This window comes from Sciurus carolinensis, chromosome 5 (assembly GCF_902686445.1).
Source record: "Sciurus carolinensis chromosome 5, mSciCar1.2, whole genome shotgun sequence".
Lineage (NCBI taxonomy): Eukaryota > Metazoa > Chordata > Mammalia > Rodentia > Sciuridae > Sciurus > Sciurus carolinensis.
Genome location: NC_062217.1, coordinates 167838764 through 167855589, shown reverse-complemented (window position 1 = coordinate 167855589; position 16826 = coordinate 167838764). Strand labels below are relative to the sequence as shown.

Genomic DNA, 16826 nt, shown 5'->3' with positions numbered 1-16826 from the left:
ACGGTCCGAAGAGCATGAAGCTCTGGAATTGAGGGGAAAAGTGCAGGAGAAGGAAGAAAGCTACCGCCTGAGGGCAACTTGCTAGGGCCACCTGAGCAGAGCCATCCAGCTGCCACAGTTCTTCCCACCAGATCCCACACCACGCCTCATTGCTCAGCCCTTCATCTCCCCTTGTCTTGCTTCCATCTTCAACTCCTGCCCTATCAGGGATTAGGCCTATTCCCATCACCTGGGTAGGTGGAAGGAAGCCTCTTGTCCTACTCTGGAAGAAAAACAACATGCCCTCAAGGTGCAACTCTGCAAGCTACATGTATTTCCCCCAGTAACATTAGCATAAGGCATGGTTAAAATCTTCAATAATATATATCCTTATCAGGTACATAATGGATGAAAAAGGCATTTGTGGGCAGATGAAATGTCTGATGGTCACCAGGTACAAGAGAACGCTTTCACATTTTGAACATGTCTTTTAAACAAAGCTCAAGTATGTGACCTGATAGCAAGCTGGGGACATTTGATAGGTACATTTTCAAAATGTAATGATTACTTTAAGACACTGAAAATTGTTCAAAAAAATTCCAAATACTTACTGTAATTTTTATAGCTTTGTTCAACACATTTACCCATTCTACTAGATCTTGCTGATCATTGGCTTGTAGGAAGTATTTCCTCATTCCTGCATTCATAACTGTAGAAAGAAAAAATAAACATGAAATATTATACTGTCACTTCTAAATTTGTTTGCAGTGGTTGAAAAATCTTGCTAGATTCAACACTGTGACTCTCTTAGATTTGACAAAATATATTTGCCCATATAAAATACTCTTCTTACTACCCAATTACATAGGGAAAATTCTTTTTACGGGCACATTTTTCATTAAATGAATATACCACAACATAGTGAGTCAATCCCCCAACAACAGACACTCAAGCTATTTCTAATTTTTGAAATTGGATAAAATACCAAAATAAAACATATCTTTCTCCACGTTTGGACTAGTATTTCTATGGGACAGTTTTCTTGACAGATTTGCTGGTCACAGGGAATTCATTTAAAATGTTTACAGGTATTAGCATACTGTCTTGTGAAAAGGCTGAATCCATTTACACTGCTCCAACAGTGTGTACAAAGCCCTCTTTACTTACTCCTCCTCACCAGGACTGGTTATTAGCACCTATGCTAGTTATAGACCTCCTGTTTTCATCCCCAGGGCTCTGGGATACTGGGGCTGGGAATCTGTACAAAGCACTCCCTAGGTTTTCTGGCAAGCTGCCATGGATCATGTTCTGCCAATGGGAGGTACTGGTGGAAGCCTGAAAGGTGGAGTGGGGAGGACAAGAGAGGACACTCTTGCCAACTCTGCTCTTGACCTCCCTACCTCCCTCTAACAGCAGCACACAACTAGCTACTGCTGCTCCCCACACTGTCCTGGCAAGATGCCCTCAGGTACCAATTAGTAGTTCCCTGCTGGCTGCTCCTCCAAGTCCTAGGTGATATACTACCTCTTTATTTTTGTGGAGCTGCTTCACACAGTTTCTAATTTATGGGTAACTACAACATTACCTTTGTGCTCTTTCAGCCTTTCAAGATTTAAGTAACCTAGTCCCTATAATAATTCCTTTGGGATTTAAATATCTTATGTGGTGTATGCTTGACTGGACTTTGACTGATAGAGCAATCTTTGACAACCTAATCAGTGGATAATTATACTGTGTTTTTATATCTGAATTTCTTTGATTATTGGGACAAATTACCTTGGCATATTTATTGGTCATCTGTATTTGCTTTGTGAGCTTTATTTTCTTTATTCATATTTCTCCTGAGTTGTCCATTTATTGTCTACTAATTTACATGCACCTCTGTAGTAACCTTTTCTGTTTTACTAAAGTACTTTCCCTAATCTGTCATTTGTATTTTCACTCTGTTCATGGTATCTTTGATCAAACTCAAATAGTCTACCAATTTTTCCTTTAACATCTCTAGATTTCATATATTTAGAAAACTTCCCTTACTTAAGATTAGAAAAATAAAGACTGGGATCCTAATTAGAATAAGATATACTCCAAATTTATATAAAGGTAAAAAAAGACTCACTTTCAAGTATAACTAAAAAGAATAAAAATTCAAATGTAAAAAAAGATTAGAAAAAGTAGAACTTTCTTTTTTCTAGCCCTTAGGAGTTTCTTTAAAAAAAAAAAAAAAATCTTCCTACATGTGGAGCTTCTAATACAATTTGCATATACCCTTTAGGGAGTAGGGCTATTTATAAAGCAAAGCACATATGCATAGACAGCTGGGTACAAACTACCATAGTTAATTCTTTTTTTTTTTAATTTTTTTTTATTGTAAACAAATGGGATACATGTTGTTTCTCTATGGCGTAAAGGCATACCATTTGTGTAATCATAAATTTACATAGGGTAATGTTGTTTGATTCATTCTGTTTTTTTCCCTTCCCCCCCACCCCTCCCACCCCTCTTTTCCCTCTATACAGTCCTTCCTTCCTCCATTCTTGCCCCCCTCCCTAACCCTAACTCTAACCCTAACACTAACCCCTCCCACCCCCCATTATGTGTCATCATCCACTTATTAGCGATATCATTCTTCCTTTGGTTTTTTGAGATTGGCTTATCTCACTTAGCATGATATTCTCCAGTTTCATCCATTTGCCTGCAAATGCCATAATTTTATCATTCTTTATGGCTGAGTAATATTCCATTGTATATATATACCACAGTTTCTTTATCCATTCGTCAATTGAAGGACATCTAGGTTGGTTCCCACAGTTAATTCTTGAATTAAAGCTATTTATTATATAAAATGTGCATTTATTTTTAAAAACATAAATATTATAACAGAAGTTAAAGCATGTGAATAGCTACATTGTTGGAATTGTTAAAATATAAAAATAACTTTCAAAACTCTGCACCATAAGTTGAAATGATGTACTAGCATCCAGCTGAATAAGACTAAGAGAAGCGAAAAATAAAAACTCTCAAGGGAAAAAAATTACCAAATACACAAGATTTTGAAATTGAAACCAGAACCAAACCAGAACTTCCTTGATTAAGGTGAGGGTTTCTGAAAGAAAATAAAAATGTATCCATGAAGTGCCACTGAACAACTACTCTGGAAACTAGACATTAACACACTGCAAACTGTTCCTTTATATTCTAAAGGCTGGAGAAATTAGAAATATCATAAAGATAAAATTTTAAGATAAACTAGTGAGTTACATATGTCTAGAAAGAACATTATGTTAATATACAACTTGTGTTTTTTAACTCCTAGCTGTTAGTACAGTATGCTTTTAGACTCTCACACAGAGTTGAAGCTCAGCCCTCACAATGGTTTCTCCCCCTCAATTTTGTTTTGGGCATCTACTCAGAACGCTGAAGTGTTTGAAAATCTCAACATTTATTAATATGCTAAACCTGGTACAAAGTTAAAGTTTAATACATATATTTCTGAATGAATAACGTTTCTATAAGGACCTCTTCTAACAGTGATGGGCTGACAGATTGGCTCCATGGAAATGTTACAGGCAAGGTTATATAGGCAATGACTAAACAGACTCCATTTTGCTAAGACTCCATGTTATGTAAGAAATACTTCTCCCTTGGAAAGCCCTGCCTCTGTACCCATCATCAGTTACTTAGCATGACATGTCTGGCAATACAAAATGACAATTTTTATATAATGAAAAATTGTTCTCTTTTTGATTCCTATTTTTCTTAAACAATGTACCATGTTAACGGTGATGTCAACAGTGATTGCTTAGATGTTAGTAACCATTCTTTCGTTTGCACCCAAGTAAGGTCATTTTGACCCACCTCCCCCTCTGCTAATAATTTCAGATCTCATGATGTTAGTTTGTAATTTTAAATCATAGTAACAGATACTTATGATTGATGTACTAATGGTGTAGAAACCCCTGCAACCCAAAGGTCGGGGCTGTTTCCAATAGCCATTTTGGGGCATCATGTGAGACAGTCAGTTGGCTGGCTAATAAAGACTCTTAAATTTGGACTTCTCAGTGGTCATCGGTCTATTCTTAAAATTGAGTCCCTCAACACCAAGAGAAGAAAGTGAGGCTGACAAATCTCTAAAAAAGACTTCTGGCACACCCTGAAGTCTGAATAAAAACTCATATACTTTTTATTATTTCACAGCAAGAGAGGTGTAGTGATCTGCTGCAGAAAAAAAATAAACAAATCAAAGCTTGCAATCAACCAACTGGCTGATGCTCTTACAAGCAGAATCATCCCATAAACATCATTTGATCACTCAGCCCTGTTTTCTACATCTATGAAAAAAAAAAAAACAAAAAACAAAAAAAGCTACCTACCCCTTCCTTGAGAGATGGAGATGATACATGCAAAGACCTAGCACAAGCTTGGGACAGATTATTGTTCTCCATCATCATACTCTGGAGATTTTCAAGAACTACAGAAGTACTGTGGAGAATATAAAGCGAATCACTGAAAAGTGGTACATTTGTACTATCAGAGGGAAGAGGAAACAGGGAAAGAAACTCTGATTAAAAACAAACAAAAAGCAGAACTAGGACACCTCCAGCTGGGGCTGCAGCTCAGGGGTGGAGCGCTTGCCTAGCATGTGTGAGGCACTGGGTTCGATCCTCAGCACCACATAAAGATGAATAAATAAAATAGAGGCATTGTGTCCATTTACAACTAAAAAAATAAAAAAAGAAGAAGAACTAGGACACCTCTGTGTTGCCATGCATTTGAACCCCAGGGTTCATCATGAATGAACACAACCCTGAGGCTTGTGTGCTTCCTGCCTTTTCACTGGGGGACTACTTTATTCCAAATCCAAATGGAATAAAAACTAAAGCATAAACATTACTTTAACTGCAAACAAAAACCATCAACCCAGCACTGACTGTGGCTCAACTGTGGTTACATATTAATCGATGATGAAACATGTTATCTCATTCTTTGTCAGTTTCCCCTAACCTCACTATTCTTTTTCTACCCTCTCCTTCTCTCTTAGATGTTGGACTTCCTTGACAGAGTGTTTAATTTTCTTACTTCTCTCCTATTACCTCTCTTTACCTTTGTCTTACTTTTAGATTTTTTTTTCATCTGAGTGTTCCATTGTTTCATGTCCCTTTTCCTATTTGATAATTCACCTCAAATATTAAGTAATTCTGGGTTATATATTCATATTTTAAAAAGAGGTGTTAATAAGACTGACTGGAACCCATTTACCATGTATAACTTCAAAGCCATTTAAAAAAAAAGAATAATATGGGAAGAATTTGGGGGGCGGAACTGGACTCTCTTGGATTATGGGGTTGCTGACTTGTAGAACTCTTCTAGGAGAAATGTTCAGGTCTAGAGTCAGGATAGAGCAGGAAATGGTTAACGTTTCACTGCCTCTTTCTCTAAGCTGCCATGGTACCTATCATTCCTCCATCTACCTTCTACCTTTCTACACTGAGGTTCACTCATGTCTACTACCTTCATCAGAGAAAGTTTGAGTATTTCTTGTCCTACTATTCTGGAGCAATTTGAGAGATTATGTTGTGACTTCAAAAGGAAATCGTGATTCCATTTTAGAAGCCTGTGTGTGTGTGTGTGTGTGTGTGTGTGTGTGTGTGTGTGTCTCCTTCTCTCTCTGAAAGTAAGCATTTTATGACTCTCTTCTTTACTGCAATTGAAAACTAATAAACTATTGACAGACCAGTAAGTAACTAATCTTCATCTTTGATTCCAACTAAAATCACCTATTTTAAATATCCAAAACTATGAAATTGTACAAATATACATTTGTCAAAAGTAAATTCATTAAACACTCTAAAATACAAAATTCTTTGTTACTTGACTTGCCCCCAATAGCCTTCATTTATAAGGCTCCTAGGAATTTTCTTATTTAATAACCAATATTATAATTTGTAGTAAACATGTAACTTCTAAAAATAGCTAAAAAGGTATTTTTAAAACTACTGTATTCCATCCTGCTCCTATCATATTACTGGATACATATGATTACCATCAGATGCTATTCCTAACTCACCGCCTGCCAAAGAAAGTTGCTCTTTGCAAGTAAGATAGAAAACTGTAACATAAATTCTATCTCCCAAAGTATCTTTTTACAACAATGTAAAATGGTCTCTCTTTATGTCAGTTGGCCACTCCTAATTTCTGCCCCTCCTATCACTAGTGTCCACTAGTGATATTCTGAGAGGTTATCAATTCTCTCAGTTTCAACCATCACCCATTATTTTAAGACTCCAGTTCTCCATTTGTGGTTTTTTTTGTTTTTGTTTTGGCAGTGCTGAGGATTAAACCTAAGGTCTCATGCATGCTAGACAAGTACTCTTAAGACTGGCTACACACCCCTCACCCCTAGACCTTCTCCATTCCTAATATTCCAGTTCTATCCAGTTCTCAGTTATTGCCACCAGAACATTTCCACCTGAAAGTTCCCCCACCCCTTGGACCTCCTTACCAAACATTCTGCCTTGTCTCAGCTGGTCCCAATTCCTTGTTTCTTTATGTGACACAAGCTTCCCTTCAGCTCCCACACATCCCCCCTCCAAGAGCTTACAATTTTCCTTCTAATGTTTTTCCAACTTTCCTCTTTCTCCCATTGGCACCACCGAATTCAGGCCCTTAAGTACAGCAGTTCAAAAGTCACTGAACCAATCTGTCTGCATCAGGGCTCTCCCATTCTTAGAAACCAAGCTCCTCCGCCTCTGGTCTGCTTCCAGGTGCTCTTCACTTTCTCTCCTCCCTTTTTCAAAATAACAGACTGTATCGCTTGTCAACCCCCCACCCAGACTTCAGCCTCCCACCACTGCCCCAACTTCACCAAGTGCTCCACCCCCACCCCATGCTCTTCTCCCTGCATACCTCTGCCCACGTGGTCCTCCCACCTTTCTCCTCAGTGAAAGAATGGCCAGGAGTTTACCTGGCCTCAACTCATCACCTCAGCCAGTGTGGTTCTCCCGACTCCAGAGGTCCCCTGTGAGGATATGGAACTCTTCCTTGGTGCTTCTTTAATAGACTATACTCCCCTTTATCTACATTGATAAATGTAATGATAATAACCTGATATTGTGTCTATATGTCAGACAACCAGCCTCTGAGATCCTTAAAGGCAGCAACTGCTCCTATTCACCTCATCATCCCAATGCAAGCAGAGTGTCTGGCACATATGAGGTGTTCACTAAATACCTGCTCATCAAGTGAATCTAATAACTTTAACTACTCCTGCCTCCAAAACTGTAAATTTCTCCTAATCCACAAACTCAAGACCAAATCCTTTTCATTATTTATGTTTAATAATATGGAATAATACTATGTACAAAGTTAAAAATTACCTAGACTCTCACTGAAGGTGAACAATATAAATGTCAAGATAACATTTACACTTGGGTGCAGGGAGGAAGCTGTGACTAGGATAGGGAACAGAAAGAAGCTTTGGGTTTGGGTTCTGGGGGCAAAGTTTTATTGACTTACCTGGATGGTAACTGCAAGGGAATTTGCCTTAAACTAACTCACTAAACCATAGGTTTATTCTCTGTATTTTTCTGTGACTGTTTTATTTTAATCTGATGGAATTAATTATATCAATCTAATTAAAAATAACTAACAGTTGCACGGTGGCGCATACCTGTAATCCCAGAGGCTCAGGAGACTGATACAGGAGGATCTCGAGTTCAAAGACAGCCTCAGCAAAAGCGAGGTGCTAAGCAACTCAGTGAGATCCTGTCTCTACATAAAATACAAAATAGGGCTGGGGATGTGACTCAGTGGTCAAATGCCCCTGAATTCAATCCCCAGCACTAAACAAACAAACAAACAAACAAATAATCCTAAAATAAAATATGGCTACTTACCAAAGCAGAACTCAGCCTTTGGCCTTAGCTTAGTTGCATCGCTAACCTTTAAAAAAAAAAAAAAAACAGAGAGAGAGAGAGAGAGAGAGAGAGATGAGTTATTCAGTTCTTCAACACTACTATAACCAAATTCAACTAGCACAGAAACTCTTACATGAATACTTTCCCAACAATCTTATACATTTAGCACAGAGACCTGAAATTAAACTTTGACAGCAACTGAAAAAAAACAGCAAATTAAGTTTAAGATCTGAGTTTCAGTTGTAATGTTGTAATTTTTCTTTGAAAAATCTTGCTTTTTCTCTGAAGGAAATATGAAGAAGTTGAAAGTAAACCAGTATGCTTTATGTCATACATATAAATATTTTTCATTTGACATAATCTTCAAAACACCCTCAATGAATAATCTATAAGCTCTGAATTGTTCTCAAAACAAAATCAAAATCAGTGAAATGATGTGGGCAAGGGGAAGACTGTTGTAAAGTCCCCAAATCCAGAAGGCATTAATCTCCTATGAGAAATCAACAAGGTACTCAATCCCCACTTGACAGAATACAGGGGAAGGGAGTCACTTGGTTAAATGGAGCACAAGGTTCATTTTAGAAAGTGAAGCAACTAGCTGCACCTACCTGGTTGCCGCTATCCCTACATAAGGAGCTCTCAGAATCCCACGGATGACTATAGCTATGCTGTTGCCTCGTGGAAGAACTCATAATTGTGGCATCTGGTTTGTACCCTCAAAAGAATTCTGATCCCAACTGCAAATTCACAGCTGAGTCACACTGAACTTTGTTCCAGGAATAAATTCTGGGTAAAAAAACTGAAATGTCTGAAGTAGAGTACAAACTGTACAACTCAAACTTCAGTAAGCTGTAGGACAGGGAGGAAAGTTAACAGAACTGCACAGAAAAGAGGTTGTATGTTAAAAGGGGAGCAGTGGAGACAGAGAGCAGCTGGCTAGTCTCCCTGCCTACTCTACAGAGTTCCCATTTTAAAACAAAAAAAGTCTAGGCAACAAATGATTGAAAAAGACACAGGTATATGGGCAATCTATTTTGTTCCTAACTGCCTTCCAATAAAAGAGGCTTTTCCCATGTCACTTCATTAAAAATAAAAAAATGCTTGGCAGTCATTACATTATATACGTATGGTAAGCAATCAAGCAAACTGGGAGCCTAAGTTAATTTTGCAATGGAATTCCACCCTTCCTAATAATAGTTTCTATACAAATTAAATAAGCTACCTTGAAGCATTTTTAAAATTTCTGAATTTGGGCTGGGATATAGCTTAGTTGGTACAGTGCTTCAAGGCCCTGGGTTCAATCCTTAGCACCGCAAAAAAAAAAAAAAAAAAAATTTCTGAATTTGCAGGAACCTACAATGATATTTGTCTTTTGAAAATTTATATAACTTTAACAGAATGTTTCCTTTTATATATGTTATCTTTATTGTCCAAGGGCTAATAAATGTTTTGTCAATAAGAATGAATAGCTTTACTGTCATAATGATGAAGTATTTTATTTACAAAAGTATGTCTTCTGAACAGAAGCTCATCTATAAATCAGTACTCTGTTGAAATGATCCATCTTTGTCAACAAATCACAGTATGTGTATCAGCATACATTATTTAATAGCACTGTTGATACCTTTTGCATCTCATACTTGACATTATCAACCAAATTTTATGCCTTTTATGTAAAATAAAACAAAACAACCACAGGACTAGCACCTTTATGTCTCTTTCCAAAACACTAACTAAAGAAAAGGAAAACAGCTAACTGATCAATATAAAATCTCAGTTTTTTAAAAATAGAAAAAGTAGTATTATAAGGGCATCAGGAAAACAAATAAAAAACAGAAATGAGCAGAACCAAAGTAAAAACAAGGAAAAAAATCATCCATGAAGATGGTCCATATTTTCCTCAAAATAAAACATAAACATAATGTCAAAAGCAAAGGAGCTCGATGTGGTGGCTCCTAAGGCAGGAAAATCTCAAGCTCCGGACCACACTCAGCAACTTAGGGAGGCCCTGTCTCAAAATAAAATTTGAAAAAGGCTCTGGATATAGGTCGGTGGTAGAGCACCCTGAGCTCCCTAGCACCGCAAAATAATCAAACAAACAAATTTAAGCAACCACACACTTATAAAACTCTTCTCCAGACCTTCTCAAAATAGTCAGCTAGGGGCTGGGATATAGCTCAGTTGGTGCCTGCCTCACATGCACAAGGCCCTGGGTTCAATCCCCAGCACCACGGAAAAAAAAAAAAAAAAGGTCGGCTAACTGATTTCTCTCTTTTTGATGTTCAAGTACCTGACACAAATGTTAATTTTAACTTATGCAAATCACCACGTCCTGCAGGTTGAATTTATATTCTTTCCAATTTTGTCAATTTAAGGATCTTCCTACCTGTAATAATCAGGTACTGTTTTCAGCATGATACACACCTTTAAATGAAATAGAAACTACTGCACTTGCACTAAGAGGAATTTTAGTTCACACATAAAGTAAGACAACGTATAAAGACTACCTTTGAAATGTAGGTAAGTTTAATGGCTCCAACACGTGATGATCCAGAGGGGAGGTTCTAGAAACAAATTATTAATACATAATTAATAGTCAACATTATAAATTTATTTATAATATAGTGTTTCATATAGTGTAAAGGTAAGAAATTAGAGTTGTTAATATCACATTTTAGAAATCTGCTTTTCTCAGGTACCTTATTACAAAGTCTGACACCAAGATGGCAACTTACAAATTGGCATCTCCTCTGTTCTATAATGCATTCTATAGCTGAAAGTCTGTTTTTATCATTGCAGTCAAATATTCTTTTTCATGAGCTTAAAAAGCGACAAAAATGATTAGATTTTGTTCCAGAAAATAATGGGAAAAATATTTAAAAACATGAAACAAATAAAATTGTAAATTTTTAGAAAACTACACATATTACTTTGTTTTATTAAAACTTCTTTATCAAATGTATCTCTTGAAAAAAAAACTACTGGATTTTTCTCTCATTTAAGTGGTTTAATGTTGTCATACCACATTTAATCTACATTGATGACTTTTTTCCAAAATACTGATTATCCCTAAATCATATGTAGGGAACGTACATTTACTCAAAATATTTTTATTCCTAACAAGTTTGGGATACGGTTTATGTCACAAAAGAGCTAAGTGTAATGAATTATGAATTATGAAGACAGAATCTTTTCTGGGTGAAGTTATCAAGAAAGACTCTGAAGGAACAAATAATGCTTAGGCAAAACTTTAAAGCAAAACTTTAAAACATAAAGAGCAGGAAAGAGAATATTCCAGGCTGAGACACAAGCTTTGCAGCAAGCAATTGACAATACCCAGAAGTTCTGTATTAGAATGAAAAAATTACTGTACATCTAAACCAAATGAAACTTGAAAAGTACTTGCTAAAAATCAATCTATAAATAAGTGGTGGTGATGGGCTATAGTAGAAAAATGGCAGCTTGGGGATGAGAATTGAGAACCTAACAATAGAGGTCCTAAATAAAAAACAAAGGAGCAAAAAAATCTGTACTGTTGAGATAAATGAAGATAAATGAATTTATAGCATTGAAACCAATGAAGAAGGCTGGTGAGCAGATCCATAATCAAAATTATGCTTTAATTAATACATCTTAAAATATAATAAACTAGGTAGTTTACAAAAGTGAAGACAGAGGTAGCAAAACCAAATAAAAGAACCTAGAGGTAGCAAAACCAAATAAAAGAACCTAGAGGTAGCAAAACCAAATAAAAGAATCTGGGAAAAATAATGAAAAATATAAATGAAAAAACTAATGGATGATTTCAAAAGTAGAACTAAACTCTGATTTTGAAAACTATCCCTGCTGGAAATGAAGCAGGATCAACTTTTCTCCTGACTATAATACTACATGTTAAGAAAAAAGTCTACAGTTTATTCCAATAAATGATTAGAAAGTACCTTCATCAGATCTCTATAAGCTTACTGGGAGCTTACACATTTCACTGTTAAGATTCCCAAACATGAACTGGTTATTGCTGATAGGGACAGCTTTTTCAAAATGTTTACTACTCCTATGTAGAGTAAAACTGCATTATGTTCTGCTCTGAACTGTATATGATGTACAAGCTTCCAAATATAAAATCAATAAATGTATATATAAATAAAACTACAGTTTTTAATGTTAAGTGTTTAAAAGTTTAGTTGTATTCTAGTATTTTATGTTTATGTTTTTTGTTTTTTAAAAACATTCTGGATAAGGAAATGAATTATGTTTTCAAAAATCCCTAGTACTAAAATGAGTTTTTCAAGCTATTATCCCTTTAATTCAACATAACCTTTTTCTTTTAAATCTTCCATAGGTCTATTACTTTAATTAGCTGGCACAGTCTAAGCCTTTGTGTGAGGAAGAGAAGTGAGAAACCAAAGCATGAAATATAGGATCAAAGATTAAACAGTAGTACAGTACAAGGAAGCTGGAAGATATAAGGAGCTGGAAGATTTGAAAAAATATGTTCAAAACACATCTATGAACTAGAAGGATTGTTGTCAAGATTAACTGGAAAAAAATTAGGTTTCAAAACGTACTACTTGACAATGAAGAATAAATAATAAGTTAATAAGACATTTAAGATACAAAGGGAAATAAGCCATTTGTTACTTATGGGCTCCTAAATTCATTTTGCCAAACACTTTTTAATGTTTCTTCAAATTCACTTCCTAGCAGTTACTTAATTATTTAATTCTCTATCACCAACCAAACTTCCTGAACCGAACACAGAAAGCCCCCAAGTGATTCCTAGTAACACATTAGCATGGACTGTTTAAACCAATGACTAGGGTCAAAGAAGCACTGAAGAGAGAAGTGGCTTTCTAAGGACAGGTGCATCAAACCCATTTTCTTTCTTTACCAAGGTTATTACAATCAATATAACTATGTAGCACACTTCAACAAAAACAATGAGACTGAAACATTTGAAACTGACATTTTTCAGTAATTCAAAATGGCTATAAACTGATAATTCAATATAATTTAACTAATGTAATAATCTTAGCAAGATGTTTTACTAAAGTTTCCATGAAAAAATTATGTCTTGATTGTTATGTTTACGTGACACTAAATAGTACTAATGTCAGGTCAAGATTTTAAAAGATTCTCATAAGCTGAAAAGAAGACTTAAAATTAATAAGAACTAAAAAAAAGATTTAAAATTCTGCAAATAGCCAGAAAAATCACTGAACTAATTACAACAGAGATAATAACTTTCATGTGAGAGGCTGGGGATATATACTTCAATGGTAGAGTCTGTGGTTAGCATACACAAAGTCCTGGGTTCAGTCCCCAGCAACACCCCCACCCCCAAAAATTCATGTGACAAAGACCCTGCTGAAATCCTCAACAAATGCCCCTGCCGAAGAAGTAAACTATTATCCAAATGTGCAAAGGTTCTCTTGCTTTGACTGCTTTGTCTACAACACTCTGAGACCTGGAGTAACTACTTGTTATTACCTCTTAACCAATATCACCCCCAACATTCTAGGTCAATTTCGACGTTACCACAACAATGAAGTTGCCAACTCCTTCTGCTAGCTCTGTGTCCTGAATTCCAAGTTCATGTTTCATTCAGGGTAACTGATATATTTCCTTTTGTACTTACTTTTGTTTAGATCTGTTAAGTGGGAAGTTATGATAAGAGGAAGAATTATGAGAAGACTCTGATGCGTGGAAACAGAAAAACAAAGAGTTTTAAGTAAAATTCAGGAGAAACCACATATAAGTCACACAGACCTTGCAGAGAGAGGCCTACGAGGAAGAGAACACAGGTTAAATTATGCCCTGGCTCTAGAGAAGAACCAGGAGCTGGAATCTGGCAAGCAGCGATTACAGGGAGTCAAGTTCTTAGTTTCTACCTTAGAAAAAGAAGTTTGCTCCAGATAAAGACTTGTGGTCTTAAAAGGGAGGAATCTGATCTATACTTTTTTTTAAGAAGAGCAAACATAAACTTCTGATTTTGCTGACCTGTTGTTTCTCCCACTAACTCTGGCCAGGTTAATAAAGGTAATAAGTCTGTGACAACACACCCAGGTGGCTATCTCCCAAGAAAGGTGGTTACACCCAGAGATAAGGGAGTAAAACAGGGTGTCAATAAGCTCTGTAAAGATAGTTATAGCAGACAGTTCCCAGCAAAATATGTCTCACACAAAGTCACTACTCAAAAATTATAAAGTGAATTAAAACACCACTTATCATCCTGTTATGGTTTGAATATAAGATGTCCCCCAAAAGCTCACATTTAGACAATGCAGGAAGATTCAGAGGACAAATGACTGGATTGTAGGAGTCTTAACCAAATCAGTGAATTAATCCCTGATGGAATTAATTGAAGTAGTAGGGTGTGTCTGAAGGAGACTGGATTTGGAGCGTGGCTTTGGGGTATATATATATTTATATCTGGTGAGTGGAGTCTCTCTCATTCTGCTTCCTGATGATGGAACTGCTTCCCTCTTCAGTCATGATGTCCTGCCTTACCTGGAGCCCGGGGAATAGAGATGGCGTTCTATGGACTAAGACCTCTGAAACTATGAGCCCTCAAATAAACCTTTCCTCTTCTATAACTGTGCTGGTCAGATCACTTAGTCACAGCAGTAAAAAAGCTGACTAAAACACATCCCAAAGGTGAAAGACTGCCTGTAAATAAAGAACTAAACTTAGATAACAGAAAACTGGAGGGCAAAAGTGGGACTGATGGTTACATGATGCAATGAGCTAGATTTTGATTCACAGAAAAATATAATAAACACTTTCTCAATTACAACTACTTTTTAGTAATGTGTTTCAAATATCTAAAAATCTATAAAGACCAGGGGTAGACAAATTTATTTTATTATGGAAGAGACTGAATTAATACTAAGGTCCCTTATAATTCAAACTTTATATAAACAAATACTTATGCATCAGCACTATGTAACTTGTCTAGTCTAAAGTGAGTATAGGGTAGTGATGAATGCTACACTAGTTATCAGGGAGGAGATCTAGTTCTGGCTCTGTGAAACAGAATGGAATCTCCTACAGGTCCCTGCTCTTACCTAGATGTTACATTCCCTACCTACTCAAGAAGCCCACAGAGCAAGACCTTTGCTAGGGATTTACCCCTGCTTTGCATATATTTTCTTGTAATATACATCTCCACTTTTAACTTTTATAACAAATTTTATTTGAAATAGAGACCCATAAAAAGAGAAATTTTTAAATTACCCACAGATGATTTCTATTTTTAGGTCTCTCACATATCTTAAAACTGGAATCCTAATTTTTAATCTGTGACATTTAACCCAATGATTTGCAAAGCAATAATAAAATTAAAATACATTACAGTTCACATATGGCATTACAATGACTGAAATTCAAGTCTAATACTGTAAGATAAAAATACTATATATGTCCAAGAGTAGTTTAAGTATTTATTAATTAGGAAGTAACAGTTCAGGCTGGGGTTGTGGTAGAGCACTTACCCAGCACCTGTGAGACACTGGGTAGAATCCTTTGTACCACATTAAAAAAAGAAAGAAAAAAGTAATAGTCTCTACACTACAAAAAACATCTCAAATCAAAATGAGTTAAAAATTTTCTATCAGAACCATTCACACCTCTTTTAAAATTTAGAATTAATAAAGGTTTTATATCTCATCTATCTATACTATTCTCAAAGGAATAAGATTTTAGATAGGTGGAAAAGCACTTCTGATAGTTAAGATTTAAACATAAATAGGGTAGATATGCAAATTGAAAATGTATTTGCAGAATGCCTAAATCCAGAAGTTGTTCCTACACCATGCCACAGAGAGACTCTGCAGGTCATCGTTACAGTTATTTTGTTTCACAGAATTTTACATTCAATTACATGAGTGTATAAAGACCTGAATGTAAAAATATGTACATATTACATTATGTACATATTACATATATATATATATATATATGTATATATATATATATATATATATATTTTTTTTTTTTCAGTGCTAGGGATTGAACTCAGGGCTTTGTGCTTAAAAGGCAAGCACTCTACCAACTGAGCTATATCCCCAGTCCTGTATTTTATATATATATATATTTGGTACCGCGGATTATTTATTTTTTCTTTTTGGTACCAGAATTGAATTCAGGGGGCACTTAACCACTGAGCCACATCCCCAGTCCATTTTATTTTTTATTTTGGGACAGGGTCTTGCTAAGTTGATTAGGGCTTCATTAAGTTACTAAGGCTGGCTTTGAAATTATAATCCTCCTACTTATCCTTCCAAGTTGCTGGAACATAAATTATTTTGATGTATTAAAACTGATAAATATTGCTAATTTAAATTTTATTTACACACATGCTTAAAGGACAGAAATGTCCAGAAAAATAACAAAACAAGGATATGTAATTTTTTAACTTTTTAAATAAATAACAAGATTAAAAAAAAAAAATTTCTACTGGAGGTAACACTTCTTTCCCAAGAAGGGAAATACACACACATATAAAAAGGCACAAATTTTTACCAAATGATGTAGTTTTAACTTCTGAAACTCAAACAAGACAATAACAGTCATGGGTACAGATAAGGCAGAGAGTATGGGGCCAGAGGAAATATATCTAAACATATTATTACCTAGGAAGACAAATCCTAAAGCCTAGAGAATATGTCAAATGATGTAATAATTAAAGATTTACTATGCTTTTAAAAGGTAATCTTTGGATTTTACAAACCTGTGGATTATCCATGTACCATACAAAACTATCTTCTCTGGTATCCAGTATGAAGTACCTTCGAAGAAATTTCCCACTGTTTTCATTTTCTTCAATGTCTAGAAAACCACAGATGCGATTCTGACGATCCACATAAGGCATTTCTGGGCTTGAACATTACACTGTAAAATAAAAACATTAACAGTAAGCTCCCTAGGAAAAAG

The 16826-nt window shown here is 35.6% G+C and overlaps 1 protein-coding gene across 4 annotated transcripts in view; it reads right to left on the bottom strand.

The window, feature by feature from the left end:
* The window catches only part of Plekha1 (pleckstrin homology domain containing A1), a 60116-nt gene that overhangs the window by 25796 nt on the left and 17494 nt on the right, over positions 1-16826 (bottom strand). For 3 of the 4 annotated variants that reach the window (XM_047552867.1, XM_047552865.1, XM_047552866.1), the window contains 4 exons: positions 16624-16784; positions 10400-10456; positions 7872-7917; positions 591-688 (listed from right to left, as the gene is read on the bottom strand). In XM_047552867.1, the coding sequence (XP_047408823.1) occupies positions 591-688; positions 7872-7917; positions 10400-10456; positions 16624-16764 (342 nt within the window). In that variant the 5' untranslated portion in view covers positions 16765-16784. Of the gene's footprint in view, positions 1-590; positions 689-7871; positions 7918-10399; positions 10457-16623; positions 16785-16826 lie in introns of those variants that run through there. The other variant, XM_047552868.1, reaches the window with a different exon arrangement.